Consider the following 17,376-nt stretch of genomic DNA (forward strand, 5'->3'; position numbering starts at 1 on the left):
CAGAGACAGAAACAGAGACAGAGACAAAGACAGAGACAGAGAAAGTATGTGTGCATTTAGTTTCTGGCTTCCTGCTACCATAAAGCCTTTCCTTTCTTAACTCCTGACATGCAAAACCCATCTCAATTTTAGAACATGTGAGTGTTATCACTTGAGTGATACTTTAGCACATGACACACTTGCACAAGTCAGTTAAATGTTACAAAATTGTGCTTTGAACATGGATCTTGAGAAAGAACTTAATACATTTCTTAAATGATGCAGTGACTTCTAGCTTACAGCAAATGTTCACTGATTATTTGTACAGTTGTTACTATCTTTATTTATAGTTTTCACATTGGTTTGTGTCTATTAGAATATTAAGGTATCTGCAATTTTGTAAAGCCCCTGATTTGTGGTTAAATAGATATGTTCCCTTCTTTCTAAAGGTGTAATAATTGGCCAGATCTTTTAGGAAAAGGCTGAAACCTCACATTATCTGTTATTCTGTCCATCATTCTGCATACTTTCAGCCATGTGCCTTGTTCCACAGCAGTGGTATGTACTTAAGAGACCCATATTATTTCTGCATTGGTACCACAGTATATTTGCTTACTCCATTCCTGTACAAGTATTGTAATGCATGCTACCTCTTATAAAACTTGATTAAGTCTATCTCATTTTAGTAGAATCAAATAGATCAGAACTCAAGCTATCACATGAATCAAAACAATCTACCTGACTTTTGTCATTTCTCAGCCATATGAAGTAGAATAAGTCCACTAATTACCAAAAGTTTGTGTGTCTTCCATACATGTGCTTCTTGATGTGAAAAACTCATCGAAGATTATAGTCATGTGCTTATCCACAGTATCTGCTTAGACAATGGAGATTTTTATTCATTGATTTTTTTTCCATTTGCAGGTATTTTTACTGTCTGTCACTCTGACTTTATTAACATTTTTCATCATGGATTATAGAAATAATGTGGTATATATCTATCTACATATCTTAATGTACTTCTATCGGTCCCTCATCATCTTCTTTCTCTCTCTTTCGCTTTCTCGCTCGTCTATTTTAATCAATCATCCATCTATCAATAATAAATTTACATATATATGTATCTAACATTTATCAATCAATATATCATCTGTTTATTAACTATCAATCTAGTATCTATCTATCTACCTACCTACCTACCTACCTACCTATCTACCTACCTACCTACCTACCTACCTACCTATCTATCTATCTATCTATCTATCTATCTACTTACCTATGCATCTATTCACATATGTACAAATTTCTAAAATTTTCTGAAATTCATGGTGCTCAGTACAAACTGAAGAAAAAATAAGTGATCATTTCCCAACCATAAAAATATTGTAGTTTTATTCAGATTTACCTTATCAAACATAGGCACAGAGTCCTTGTTATATTTAGATAACAAAATGTTTCAAGTATAACTAAGATTGAACTTCATAATTAAGAGTGTATTTTAATAAAATATGTACTATATAATATTTGGCATATCATACATTAAGAATGAAAAATCTAGTTCTTGAGGTGACATATAAATGTAATGTGAGGCCTAAATTTTCCTTGGCAAGCATTATAGAAATTCCAATTCCCATTCACACAGATTTTGTTCCAATGTCAATGTTAAGATTGAGGAATCATTTCAATTGATATGACAGCTGGTCAAGGTTATAAAAAGCATCCACTAAATTTAAAAAATAAATGAGCTCTTTCCTCTGCCATCGTGTGCGCTACACCTGACACAACCTCTCGCCATGTTGTCCCACATGACTTTCAGAATCAAGTTATTCCTGGCCAAGAAACAAAAGCAAAATCGTCCTATTCCCCAATGGATTTGGATGAAAACTGGTAACAAAATCAGGTACAACTCTAAGAGAAGACACTGGAGGAGAACGAAGCTGGGCCTGTGAGGAGTCACACATGGCAGGACTGAGGGCTTATGCTAAACTGTGGTCATCAATCAGTCCTACCAGATGGATTTTAACCTAAAGAATTATTCGTGTCTAAATTGGGATGTTTGTCCAGTAATAAAATTATGAACCTTCCAAGCTGGAAAAAAAAAACTAAATGAATACCTCCCTTAGTAATACTGGAGAACACAGAAAAACAAGTACAAGCCTTTAGAAAAATACAGAAAGACACAAGCAAACAGGTGAAGGAATTGAAAAGAACCATCGTAGACCTAAAAACAGAAATGGAAACAAAAAAGGAAACACAAAGGTAGACAACCCTGGAGATAGAAAACCTAGAGGTCAGGAGTCATATAGAAAAAGCATTACCAACAGAATACAAGAGATGAAAGATAGAATCTCACGTGCAGAAAGATACCTTTAAAATCATTGACACAACAGTCAGAGAAAAATGCAAAACTCAAAAAGATTCTAACCCAAAACATCCTGGAAATCTAGGACACAATGAGAAGACCAAACCTAAGGATAATAAGTGTAGAAGAGAGTGAAGACTCCCAACTAAAAGACCCAGTAAATATCTTCAACAAAATTATATAATAAAATTTCCCTAACCTAAAGAAAGAGATAACTGTGAACATACAAGAAGCCCACAGAACTGCAAATAGATTGGACCAGAAAAAAAAATTCCTCCTGACACATAGTATTTCAAAAAATAAGTGTTCAAAATGAAGAAAGTATACTTTAAAAAGGGGGGGAAATAAAGGATGAGTAACAGAAAAAGGCAGACAGATCAGAATAACACCAGACTTCTCAACAGAAACTATGAAAGCTGGAAGATCTGAGACTGATACCATACAGAACCTAAGAGAACACAAATGCCAGCCCAGGTTTTTATGTCCAAAAAACTTTCAGTTATTTAGATGGAAAAATTAATATATTCCAGAACAACACCAAATTTACAAATACTGTACAGAAATCCAGTCTTACAAAGGACAATAAATGGAAAATTCCACCAAAAGCAGGAAAACTACACCCTAGGAAAAGCAGAAAAATTATGTCCTTGCAATGAATCCCAAAGAACAAAACCACAAAAACCACAAAAAATTCTACCTCTAACAACAAAAAAACAATAAAAAGCAATCACTATTCCTTAATATCTCTTAACATCAAAGGACTCAGTTCCCCAATATGAAGACATAGACTGTTCAGAAAATTTTCGCCTATGTCAATGTGTTCTCAGCTCTTCCCCTCTTTCTGTTCTATCAGTTTCAGTGTACCTGGTTTTATGTGGAGGTCTTTGATCCACTTGGACTTGAGCTTTGTACAAGAAGATAAGAAGGAATCGATTTGCATTCATCTGTATGCTGACCAATGGCTTATTCTCTAAGACAAGAACTAAAAAATGGGACCTCATGAAATTGAAAAAACCAAAAACATTATCAAAAAGACAAAACCGGTATATGACCACAAATCCAGCACTACAAAGAATTATAGGTGGAAAACAGAACTGGAACCAGCTTCTTGCTGAGGATTTTATTTCTGCTAGTAAGTGAAGGTCTGTGTTCACAGTTGGAGGTCAATTATCATATGATGTATAAACCATGTTATGTAAGACCTCTCCTTATGTCAACAGAAAACAAGATTCATACAGACTGTAACTTTACTGTTACATAGCCTTTCAAAATTTCATTTTCCTGTCTATAAACCATAGGAAAAATACTAAGAAATGCACTGTATTTTGGAGAAGTAATGCGTTTTTTTACATAATCTGTTTCACAGAGAGCCTGGTACTATAGCAATGGCCTACCTTGCTGGTTAATCTGTTTATTTTGGGATTCAGTGTTAGCAAAATACCATCTCTGACATGTGAAGTTGACCTTGAGGCAATTATGCAACTCTGATATCCAGAACAGATGGATAAGACTCAGAATATCAATATGAATTTGTATAAAATACATAAGAAATGAAAGTAATTTTCATGTAGTAAACTACATTTACACAGGGAGGAACTATGAATACAGAAGAAAACAGTGAATACACTATATTTAAGGATATTCTAAGTGTCAGGGAAGTCATTTTGGAGATAGTCTTTCAAAGGCTTGGAAGGAGTTTTTTAACCTGTCTGGGACACGAAGCATCTAATATCAATGCTCAGCTATGTGAAACATGGTCCCTTGAAGTTGAATTTGTCATCGGAGAGGCAGAAATCTTTTAGATGGATTTGTGTCAGGCCACCTGGAATGTTGTAAAGAGATCAGCACATACTACAGACAGCTTTGCTTCTCTTCTGTCTTCTCAGTTAGACACCACTGTGAACACGACTTCCCTAATTTCTGATGCTCCAGATTTGAGGCAAATAATGGGTGTCCCATTTCCATCCACTGTAAATGTATTTTAATAAATCACTGTGAAATCTTAAACTAGAATTGATTATGCATGCAACTGCCTTTGAATATTTGTTATTGTAGGAAGTTCTGCATTGTTTGCCAAAACTGCCCAGCTGTTGTATCAGTGATACTTGCTTCATAGAAAAGATATTCCCTTTAGGCTTCTCATATATTTCCATATAGCCTCTATTATTACACAATGCCCCTTGGGAAGAAGTTGGTCTATTCAAATTGTTTAACCATCAGTTTCAACCTCCATCATATCTTAAAGGACAAAAAAAAATATCATTCTTCCCCAAGACAAATCTTTTCATATCTTATATTTGAAAACAATTTTATGCCCAATTACTTTGTTACTAAATAAAAAAATGTTGAAATTACAGAGAAAATATTTGGTATTGACCTCAGGCTTCCATACATGTGCATATAAAGAAATGCATATTTAAAGCCTCATTAAAATATAGATTTACCACACATACAGCAATAAATAAATTGTACAGTGATAATGATAATTCTTGGTCTTAAAATAGTCATTTGAATATATGAAGTGACAATTTACATAAAATTGTCTCCAAGTTAATGTTGGCTAAGAGTAAAAACATCGAAACTTTAACCCTATGACAAAGATTGCCAAATTCTGAGTTAAAGATCTATTTTAACCATTTTAGTTCAAGTGACATTTGGGGCAGGCTTGTTAACCAAACATTACCTTTACAATTTCAGTGAAAAATCAGAAATACATTTCATAACACAACAATATATTTTTAATGATGGTCAAAACAATTTATTCTAATATATTTTCTAAATATTTGTTTATTCTGTTATCAGGTGGTATATACTCTGTACTTTTCTATTAGCTGGGGAGAAAGATCAAAATTCTAAATGCCAGTGGGTTCTTAGTCTTATTTAAGTCTCTCCTCCCTCTCAATTGCAGAAAAATACATAATTCACATTGAAATCTACCCTTGTACATGCTATTCTAACATAACTAGTCTACATACCCTGGAGATGCCACCAGAGAAAGACTACATAAAAACAGAGCGCTATCTGGACAGCTGCAGTTGTTCATACTCCAAGACACTACTCCAGCTTTCACATGGTTCCCACAGGCAGAACTGGTTTCATTATAGTCTTAACAACCATCCATCCATAACCACCCAATAATTACATCTGAAGGCAAAATCATAACTGTGATCATTCGATAATATCTCAATGCAAACATGGGAGAGAAGTGACTTCTAACATTATAAGAGATAGAGGGAATGCTATATTTTAAAATTTTAATATAATATACCAACTCTTCAATTGAAATCAAATCACCTGAAGACTGGAAAGTTAGCTGTGCAGTGGGCCCCTTTCCTAGACGATCTGATTTAGTAATGATAGCATTTACATTGTGATTCTGGGTGTAGCTAAGACCTCGGATCCAGGAAACACACTTGGATACCTCAATACACAGCAACTTTGAATTCATTACTTTGTTTTGTCATTTTTAGTACTTTGTGTTTGTGTTGTATAAAATATATTTTAACTGCCAATCTATTTGAGGAGAAAGAAAATTTGCACCCAGTTTTTCATGCATTCCATTGCCTAATAAATCTTCTTCATCACTTTTGCATGAAGAGGCTAAACAAATAATTCTTACACAATGCTTTAACAGCCTTTTCTTCATTAACAGGTGTGTGATGTGCTAAGGGAGACACAGTTTAGGAGCAAAATACAGAAAAATAAGATTTAAGTTCATATTCCTTGTGCTTAATGTTTTGTTATATATAAGAAAAGAATTTACAATGTCCCTTACTAAATCTAACAATGCAGTTACAAAAAGGCGTATGGTATGACGATGCCAACCTGATTTTTCAGTTCTTTTAAGATGGACAAGGGAAATGATCAAAAGTGACAGTAGAAAATGGAGTAAAACTTAATAATGGATGGTTCTACCCCTGCACTCTTGGCAGGGTTGTAAGCTGGTACAACCATTCTGGAAATCAGTCTGGTGGTTCCTCAGAAAATCGGACATAGTCTAACCTGAATACCCAGTTATTCCACTTCTGGGCATATACCCCAGAGACACTCCAGTATACAACAAATACACATGCACCACAATGTTCATTTCAGCCCTATTTATAATAGCCAGATTCTGGAAAGAACCCAGATGTCGTTCAGTAGATGAAAGGATACAAAAATTGTGGTATATTTACACAATGAAGTACTACTCAGCTATTAGAAACAATGATTTTATGAAATTTCTAGGAAAATGGTTGCATCTAGAGAATATCATCCTGAGTGAGGTAACCTAGTCACAAAAGAACATACACAATATGAAGTCACTGATAATTGGATACTAGCCCCAGAAAGCTCTGAATCTCCCAGAAACAACTCACAGGCCATATGAAGCTCAAGAAAAACAAAGGCCAAAAAGTGAAAGCCTTAGTCTTTCTTAGGAAAAAGAATAAGTGTATAGCATCCTCTCAGAGTGTAATACACCTGGACCTTAAATCATTAATAATCCAAGAGATAAGAATATAGTCTTGTGGTAATTTTTGGTATTCAAAAATTATTATGTTTAATCTATACACACCAAGAGAACTTTGATTGTTTCCATGTTACGTTCTTTTCTACATGTACTTTATGCTTATGGTAACTAGTAAGATTTCAAAGCATACTATCAAACCTCTAAAAGAATTAAGTACTGACAAAAATATATTCATATAGTGTTATGCCAAAATGTTTTTAAAAATCTTTACATGTATCTCTCTTTTTAAAATAAAGTTGTAAGAGAAAAAATATAAAAAGAAATAAAAAAGTAATGGATGGCTCTTCTAATTTTGTTGTAATTTCAGTATATGGCAACTGTTTAGTCTGATAAAACTACAGTTGGGTACTCTTTAATTTCAAATATATGACATTACCTCAATAATCACTTTAGAGACAAAATACTATAGCTAAGAAGGGGAAAGATGTATATTGTGTGTTAGAGCCATACTGAAGGATTGCCTATGGATTAAAATCTTGTGCTTTAAGGGTGCTTCCAAGGTTAGTCACGTTTAAGATCCCCAACAAGAATCCATAATTAGGCAGAATATTTGACTTCCTCTTCTTCCATCTTTTTCAAATGGAATTATGAGCATAAGTGCTATAAAGTACACAAAGCTCTCCAAGCACAAAGAGCTCTGCTCACATGCCCTTACAATAACTAGTCCTTTTCCATCTAAGAATTTGTAGGTCATACTAACAATTAAAGGTCGATTTGTAGTTTTCCCAGTATAGGGAAATTCCATGAAGCTGAGGTGGGAGAGGGTATTTGGGAGAGGGAGCACCCCCTTGGACGCAAAGGGAGGCAAAGGGGGTAGCAGTGAGGGGAAAGGAAATAGCATTTGAAATGTAAATACAGAGAATATCCAATAAAATTTTTGAAAAAAGGTTGATTTGTATGTTATTCAATATAGAGATAATTGTTTGAGACAAGTTGATAGTCAGCATTCTTAGGTGCTTAGCAGTAGGCAGAAGTGTGTCACCTGTTCTCCTTGTCCTTATGAGATATAACACACCTCTGTTCTCCTAGTCCTATGAGAGATACCACACCTCTGCTCTCCCTGTCTTTATGGGAGATAACACACCTCTGTTCTCCTTGTCTTTATGAGAGATACCACACCTCTGTTCTCCTTGTTTTTATGAGAGATTCCACACCTCTGTTCTCCTTGTCTTTATGAGAGATGCCACGCCTCTGTTCTCCTTGTCCTTATGAGAGATACCACACCTCTGTTCTCCTTGTCTTTATGAGAGATACCACACCTCTGTTCTCTTTGTCTTTATGGGAGATACCACACCTCTGTTCTCCTTGTCTTTATGAGAGATACCACACCTCTCTTCTCCTTGTCTTTATGGGAGATACCACACCTCTGTTCTCCTTGTCTTTATGAGAGATTCCACGCCTCTGTTCTCCTTGTCTTTATGAGAGATGCCACGCCTCTGTTCTCCTTGTCTTTATGAGAGATGCCACGCCTCTGTTCTCCTTGTCTTTATGAGAGATACCACACCTCTGTTCTCCTTGTCTTTATGAGAGATACCACACCTCTGTTCTCCTTGTCTTTGTGGAAGATACCACACCTCTGTTCTTCTTGTCTTTATGAGAGATTCTACATCTCTGCATTCATTAGTGAAGTGAGCATCACCTTTCTTGTGGTTACTTTAATATTCTTCTGAACATTTACTGCTACTATATTTCTTTAGGGCAATGTGGAAGACCTACTGAGGAACTAAAACCTTCTTCAATCCAGTTCATCTTCCATCTCTGGTCAGCCTTGAGTATTTGTGCATACCCACATTCCTGCCTTCCACTTGGCATTAGCCCAGCACATTTCATTTTATTCTTATCTTATCACATATGTGCATTTTTTTGGAAATTTCCACCATTGGTGTTTGCATAAAGTCTGCTGCATGGTTACCATGACATCTGAAAAGATTTCTAAAATTAATTATTCACAGTGTATTGTTATTATGCCATTTTAATGTTTGTATAGGGAAATAGTCTGCAAGATGAATGGTAGAGTTTGTGCAGACCTCAGCTTTATGTAACTCCCCAGAAAAAGTAGAGTACCTGCTGCTTGATAGATATTAAATGTTTGTTAACTGAACAAAAGAAGGAAAAGATGCATATTCCAAACAATTATGATGAAACAAAACCAGAATTAAAATAATTCTAAACCCTGTCAACTAACAAAATCGAACAGAGGCAGTGATTAAGTTAGTAATTAATTTTCAGTTCCGAATTACTCCAAGCATCATGTAAAACCCTTGATTTTGATTAATTCATGTCAGATTGACTCCTGAAAGCTGGTTCTTGCTCTTGGGGCAACAAGTGCCCTGCCTACTAAAATATTTAAATATCCACTGACCTTATTTATGACAAGCCTGCCCCTTAACAGTCTGCAATACACATTGTGTATCATGCCCTGGATCTCAGTTTTTATTGCAACAATCCTACCAGATGTAAATTTATAGCTGTTTTTGTAAAGAATTAAATTTCCAATTGATTACATTATTGATTCAAAGTCAATCATTTAGTGGCAGAGATAGTTTTCAAACCTGAGCATGCCCCAAATCTATTACTAGTGTTCTTCATGTCTAAAAGAGTGTGCTACTAATAGAAGGGAAGTGACATCGCTTCCCCATGGTAAGGAGTTTCCCAGATGTACTTCACCCGCTCACTCACACCTTAGGAAAGTCACATCTAGGGATCTAATGATAAATGTAAACATAACACAAACGGGCTGAGGAGATGGCTCACAATCCACAGGAATGGCTGCTTTTGAAGACAATCTGGATTAACTCCCCAGAGCACTTGACAGATGGCTCGGGGCTTAATGTACCTCCAGCTCTAAGGGATCCTACACCCTTTAGTGGTATCTATCCATGGTTACTGTGCTCAGATTCTTTAGTGTATGCAGTCAGACATACACACACACACACACACACACACACACACACACACTTACACTCACACACATACACAATTCAAAATTTTATGAACCCAACATATATAGTCTCTTCACTTGCATTTATTAAGATCAACTAAATATAAAAAATCTATATGCATATTGACTATGTATGTATGATACTTTTTTCTATAAAACAAACAAACTAACTAACTAACAAATACAAAACCAAAACCACCTATAATTTAATTGGATCAGGTGTTCCATGCTGGTAGGTTAGAGAAACAGAAATCTGAAGGAAAAACTGGAATCCCTGAGCTGTAGGAGCAGAATCAAGGAACTGAAGGCAGTAGTTTTAGTTATAGGAAATGGCAGGAACAGAATTTCAGGGCACAGGAGACATCATCTCAGAGTTTTTAAATTGGGGGCTGAACTGCACTTTCCATCAGCAATCAAGCAATGTACCAAGAGACAGCTGTGTGCTTGCAGAAGAGTCTAGAGCAATTGGAAGCCCTTGTTTCCCAGAAGAGTAACATTAGTTTCTTTAAAGCATGTAATTGGTCTTGTTAGGGCTCCCCTCTTGTGGTGGCAGACACGAAAAACTGAGTACTGGTGTAATAGTCATTCAATCTGCATTACAGCAAGAACTTGCCTCAGCGTTATCTGTAAAAGGATTGTATTCTTTCTTTTATTAATAATGAGTTTTATCAAAAACTTAGAATTCATATGGAAATCAAGCTTTCATATGATAGATCTGTGCTGAAGTTCTAGTTGTTCTTTACTTGCTAGGTGAACTTATATGAACAAGATGTAGCCTCTGAGCCTCAGGCTCTTTATCTGAAAATCATAATTAGTAAAGAGGAAAATTTACAGCAGGGCAAGGACTCAGTGCATATTAACTATTCTGACCTTCAATTCCCCTTTTGTTTATATTGAATTCTGTTGCCTCTTTTTGTACCATGTGTGTTATTTTCAAGCATCTGACAAAGTATCTCCCCCACTCACCTTTCCCTTGTTAGTGTTTCACTTTTCCATTTGACTTTGGGTGATGGATCACAGAATATATCAGTACTAATGTTACAAGGAAATACCAATGAGTATGTTTCCATTACAAATCAGTGGCAGTACAAGTTTTCCTGTCATCATAGTTATGGCGCTGTATACCAGACCTCAAAGCATTTCTTTCTACCACACCAACAAAGAAGGCAGGCACAGGTTAGTCTTTGTCCATAGCGAAACACAAGAATGAATCATTCATGATGTGTGTGTTGCCCATTTCACTGAAAGTGATTGGTTTCAATGAAGATGGGTCTATGCGTTCTAAGTATACATTACTGTCACACAAAGTTATGTTTTCTTCAATGGGAAGCGTCTTAGAGAAGAATGGTTTCTCCCCTCAATTTGAAGCAATTACTATGCCACTGGAGCCATTTCTAAATCTATGCTCTAGAAATCCCTTATTCATTATTAGAATCATGAAAATTATCTGCCATGGTGGAGGACAGTAAGTATTTTCATTGGAGTCTGTTTTTAAGATCAGCAATATTTTGAATGAGGGTTAGAATATACACTCTTGCTTAATATATGAGCTTCATGCATAGAGCCAATGCTGCTTTCATGGTCATCCAGAATCATCGTTGATTTATTTGTCTCAATACCACTTTTTAAAGAAACAACCATAAAGAAAGAAAGAAAACTATTTTGCTTTATCCCATTTTCTTCTTAGTTTGACTTCATACTTGATTGTAATAACCCACTTGGAGGTAAGTTTATACAAGAGCATCCAAGGATTATCTTGTACATAATTATACATCTAGCATATAGAAGTATTCCATGTATGGGAGTTAATTTAAGAAAATAAAATAAAAGAAAATTTGTCCCTTCAGTCCATTTGTATTTGTTTATTAAGGAACCTAGAATCCATTTTATTTTGAAATATTTCTCATACTCTTTTTGATAGGAGACAATTTTATGATAAGTACTGTGTTTCATGTTCTTCTGATATTAATTTCTTAATATAAAGCAGAGAAAACACAGCTAAACATAATTACCCCTGTTAAACATAACTAGAAAAATAGCTGAGATAAGCTGATTGTCCTCTGTCACACAAAGTAATCTGCTAGGGACAAATTTCAGTGGGATGCAAGTTTTACTCTCCCTGGGGACAGAAAGAAATCCATCACAAGGATTCTACTGAAACAAAAATTTAAATAAATTATATGATATTTTTAACAAGTAACAATGCTTAAAATGTCTGAAAACTTAAAAGTAAAAATTATCTCGATGTATGTATTCCTATCCTATGGAAGGATCTAGATATGATTTTTTAAATGCTTGAAGGTAAGGAGGAGTGACAACAATCTTTATGCTCCTGAAGAGGATAGGTCAGTTACTTACTGTGAAACATTTCAAGAAATAGCTTGACCTTGTGCAAGACAGGCCTGTGAGTAAGGGCAAGCAATAACTAGAAGTTGAGAGCTGAAGGCTAGAGTCTAACATCATGCATGAGCTGTGAGAATATGTCTTTCATTAAAAATGTCTCTGTGTGATGGGGCTTGACAGCATCTGCCAAAGTCCAAATTATACAATCCCTCTTCTCAGGTGTCCTTGTGAAAGCAGAAATATTTTACAAAGAGAAGGCAGCCCTCCCTTCAAGTCAACTAATAGAGTGACTATGTGGTTATTTGAGTGTGCTTGATTTATTTATATATCCCATAGCTAATTTGTACTCTTCACCGAGGCTTGGAGAAAAGTGGTTTGAAAGGTTGGCTTCTTCTGGGTTACAATATACATGATCTTTAAGTGTGGTTTCATATGATACTATTTGTCCACCTCACCATAACAAAGTAGCATGAAACATGTTACTCAAACAACAGAAATGTGTTGGGAAACAGAAGTAGACATTATCCTACAACAGAATTCAGCCAAGATGAAAACTGAATATGTGTTGTGTTTTTCATACTACAAAGTATGAAAAAAATTTCAGGCACATTTCTTTCTGGAGATTGTTCTGCAATGGGAAAAGGCTATTACAAAGCTAATTTTGATGGGCTCTTTTCCATTATTTTAATGTTTATATTTCTTACAAATGTTTCCATTTGTATGTATGGAGCATTCAATCCTAACTTCAAACATTTAATATCTCCTAATTGTATATTTAGTGTTTAAAATGTTTTATATGATTGTTGTACATGCATACATACTTGTAGCTAGGATGTGTGCAATTATTTTTTTAAAGTTAGGCAAAAGTGTAAATCTCAAACAATTTTGAAATGAAAATTCTTATTTTTAAACAATGGATAAGCATTTAACGTATTTCACTAAAAAGCATATCCATATGTTTAGTGATACTCTTTAATATAAAATTACATAATATTATATTTTACCCTCACAGAATAGCAACAAATATTTATACACATAGGGACATATATGTAAACATAAACATTTGTAACAGAATTATTAGTAAAGTTGAAAAAGTGGAAACAATCCAATGTGTTGCTATTAAGAAGTTTCACATAAATCATTTGATTTTTCTCATCTCACCTATCCTGTACCTTTAATTTCTTACCACATTCATGCCATTATTATTCTCCAATATGCTACTCCTGTATTAAGAATCTGCTGTTATAGTAGCTCCAGAAAGCTCTGAATACCCAAGAAACAATTCACAGATGTTATGAAACTCAAAACGAAGAAAGTCCAAAATGGGGATGTCTCAGTCATTCTTAGAAGGGAGAACAAAACCCTCATGGGAGGAAATTCAAGGTCATATAAAGAATCAGGGATTGAAGAAAAGATCATTCAAAAGCTGCCTCACCTGGGGATTCACCACATATGCAGTCACCAACTCTAAGCACTATAGCTGATCCCAAGAAGTACTTACTGTCAGGAATGAGATAGATATGCCTCCTCAGGGACTATGTCAGAGTCATATAAATACAGCTGAGCATGCTTGCAGCTAACCATTAGACTGAACACAGGGACCCCAATGAGAGTACTAAAGAAAGGACTGAAGGAGCTGAAAGGGGTTGCAATTTCATGGGAAAAACTACATTATCAACCAACCAAACCATTCAAAACTCCCATGAATTAAAACATCAACCTTCGAGCATACATTAAGAGACTTATTGATCCAATTTCATATGTAGCTGAAGATACGAGTGTCTGGCATCAATGTGAGTTGTGTTTTACCAATACCAAGGGAAATGCCAAGACAATGGGGCAGAGAGGGTGATTAAGAGGGAGTGAACGTTTGTGAAGGAAGTATAGGAGCAGGGGTGGAAGTGGGGCAGGGTAAAGGGATAGCATCTCAAATGTAAATACAGAGTATCTAACAAAAATGAGAAAAAAAGAAAGAAATGCCCCATCTAAGCAGGTTCAGTAGGACATTATGAAGAGAAAAAGCCAGATATCTCCATTGGTTCCCTGCCCTAAAAGATCAGTGAAGACCATGGGAGAGGGGAGGAAAGATAATTGGAGTCAGAGAGAATAAAGAACACCAAGAAAACATTGACCACCAAGTCAACTAAGAAAGACTCACATGGAATCACAGAGAACGAAAGAGTAAGCATAGGTCCTGCATAGGTTTCCACCAGTCCCTCCGTGTCCATGTTGTTGCTGTAATCATGGTTTTCTGAGACTCTCAACAGTGAGAGTGGATGTACCTTGAACCCTGTTTGTTGACATTGGGGTTCTTTTCCTCCTAATAGGTTCTCTTGTCCAGCCTTAATATAGAGGCTTATACCTTTTCATAACATAGCTTGATTTGTCCTGTTTAGTTTTCCTCTCTTGGAATCATGCTATTTGCTGAAGAGAAAATGGAGAAATAGTGAATCTATAGAAGAGAGCAGGTCGGAGGGATCTTGGAGTAGTGGAGTGATGAAACTGTGGTTGGGATATATTGTGTAATAGGATATATTGTGTAATAGATTAATCTACTGTCAATTTAGAAAAAGAGGGAGAGGGAAGTAGGAGGAGGAGAAAGAGGAGGAGGAAGTGGACAAGGAGGAGGAGAAGGAGGAGAAAAGAAGGAGAAGAAGAAGAAGAAGAAGAAGAAGAAGAAGAAGAAGAAGAAGAAGAAGAAGAAGAAGAAGAAGAAGAAGAAGAAGAAGAAGAAGAAGAAGAAGAAGAAGAAGAAGAAGAAGGTTCTATTTGGACTTCACTTTATTTCTGTGCATTTATTAGCATGAGCCATTGAGAGGTAGACTCAGAAAGGCTAGGCTGTGTAGAGAGACATTGTCTCAATTCTGTTTTCATCTTCAAGACAAACAGTATAAATTCAACATGTTATTTTTAAAGGCAGTTGTCTAAGGTTGGTGCTTCTGTTTCTTAAACACCACGAGTTACAGTTAACCTTCTTCAAGTTTCCTGGGTTTAGAACTGACTAGAAAACAAATCTCTGGCTATGTATATGAATATTTTAAATTTCATAATTTATCTTGCTGCCTTGGGGGAGAGTCATACATACCCGTGTATACAGTATTCTGATTAATATTTTTTCTCTACCCTCTCTTATCTTCTTCCTATCCTTATCAATTTTCTCTTTCCATTCCTATCCATCGAGCAGTCACCAAGTGTTTTATAACTAAAAATGACTTTTCCTTACCCTGAATTTATTAGTGTGCTTCACTGCTGAAATGTTCTTAATAGTCTATTCATAGGTATATATTTTGCCTATAGTATTCAATGAATGACTTGGATATTAAATAATTCTCATGTGTACATGTTTTAATTCCTTTTTTTCATTTTTATTGGTTATTTTATTTATTGACATTTCAAATGTTATACCCCTACCCATTTTCCTCATCCAAAACTCCCTATTTCTTTCCCTTTTCCTGTTCCCTACCTCTGTGAGAATGCTCCACCATCCACCCATCCACTACTGCCTCAGTGTGCTAGTATTCCCTTACCCTGGGTCATCAAGCCTCCATGGGACCAAGAATCTCCCCTTCCAGTGATTCACAACAAAGTAAAGGTGGAACTATAGGTCTCCCCATATGTATACTGGTCAATAGTTTAGTCTGTGAGAGTTTTGGGGTGTCATGTTGGTTGATATTGTTATTTCTCTTATGAGGTCACTAACCTCTTGAGCTCCACCAGTCCTTTCCCTAATTTCACCTTTGGGGTCTCTGTGCTCAGTCCAATGTTTGGCTGCATGCATTCATATCTGTATTGGTCAGACTCTGGTGGAACCTCTCAGGAGACAGCTATACCAGGCTCCTGTTAGCATGTGCTTCTTGGCATCAGCAATAGTCTCTGGGTTTGGTGTCTGCAGATGGGGTGGATCCCTACATTTCTTAATTTCTGTGAAATCAATGCATAATAAAAAGAAACAACCAAAAAATAAAATAATAGGTGTCTTCTAAATTTCCCATATGGTGTGATATTAAAAGTTCTACTATCTACAAAGGAATCTATAGTTTTTACATAAACAGATTTGACAATTTTTGTATCCATTCATCTACTGAAGGACATCTGGGTTCTTTCCAGCTTCTGGCTATTATAAATAGATCTGGTATGAACATTGTGGTGCATGTATCTTTGTTGTATATTGGAGTGTCCCTGAAGTATATGCCCAGAAGTGGAATAGCTGGATCTTCAGGTAGTACTATGTCCAAGTTTCTGAGGAATCGCCAGACTGATTTCCAGAGTGGTTGTATCAGTTTACAACCCCACCGACAGTGGAGAAGTGTTCCTCTTTCTCCACAACCTCGCCAGCATCTGCTGTCATCTGAGTTTTGGATCTTGGCCAATCTGGTGTGAGGTGGAATCTCAGGGTTGTTTTGATTTGCATTTCCCTGATGACTAAGGATATTGAGCACTTCCTTAGATGTTTCTGAGCCATTCCATATTCCTCAATTGAGAACGTTTTGTTTAGCTCTGTACCCCATTTTTTAATAGGGTCGTTTGATTCTCAGGTGTCTAGCTTTTTGAGTTTTTTGTATACCTTGGATATTAGGCCTCTATCTGATGTGGAGTTGGTAAAGATCTTTTCCCATTCTGTTGGTTGCCGTTTTGTTTTCTTGACGATGTCTTTAGCCTTACAGAAACTTTGCAATCTCATTAAGTCCCATTTGTTAATCTTTGACCTTAGAGCTAGAGCCATTGGTGTTTTGTTCAGAAAATTTTCTCCTGTGCCTATGTGTTCTAAGATTTTCCCTACTTTCTCATCTAATAGTTTCAGTTTATCTGGTTTAATGTGGAGATCTTTGATCCACTTACATTTGAGCTTTGTACAAGGAGATAAGAAAGGGTCTATTTTCATTCTTTTGCATGCTGAGTGCCACTTGGACCAGCACCGTTTGTTGAATAGGCTGTCCTTTTTCCATTGAATATTTACGGCTCCTTTGTCAAAAATCAGGTGACCATATACGTGAGGGCTCATTTCTAGATCTTCTGTTCTATTCCATTGATCCACGTGCCTATTTCCGTACCAGTACCATGCAGTTTTCAGCACAATTGCCTTCAGTAGATGAATGGATAAAAAATTGTGGTATATTTACACAATGAAGTACTACTCAGCCATCAGAAACAATGACTTAACCAGTTTCTTAAGAAAATGTTTGCATCTAGAGAATATCATCCTGAGTGAGATAACCCAGTCACAAAAGAACAGACATAATA

The 17,376-nt window shown here is 35.9% G+C and overlaps 1 protein-coding gene across 1 annotated transcript; it reads left to right on the forward strand.

Annotated features, from left to right (window-relative positions):
- Positions 1 to 1,749: 1,749 nt before the first annotated feature.
- Positions 1,750 to 2,058, forward strand: LOC308417868 (large ribosomal subunit protein eL39-like). Its single transcript, XM_080913173.1, has one exon. The coding sequence runs from the start codon at positions 1,773 to 1,775 to the stop codon at positions 1,926 to 1,928; it is 156 nt and encodes a 51-aa protein (XP_080769299.1). The 5' UTR covers positions 1,750 to 1,772; the 3' UTR covers positions 1,929 to 2,058.
- Positions 2,059 to 17,376: the final 15,318 nt, after the last annotated feature.

Source organism: Micromys minutus, assembly GCF_963924665.1.
Source record: "Micromys minutus genome assembly, chromosome: 2".
Classification (NCBI taxonomy): Eukaryota; Metazoa; Chordata; class Mammalia; order Rodentia; family Muridae; genus Micromys; species Micromys minutus.

Coding starts and splice junctions, on each gene's coding strand:
- LOC308417868 (XM_080913173.1), top strand. CDS start 1,773: ATGTTGTCCCACATGACTTTCAGAATCAAGTTATTCCTGGCCAAGAAA.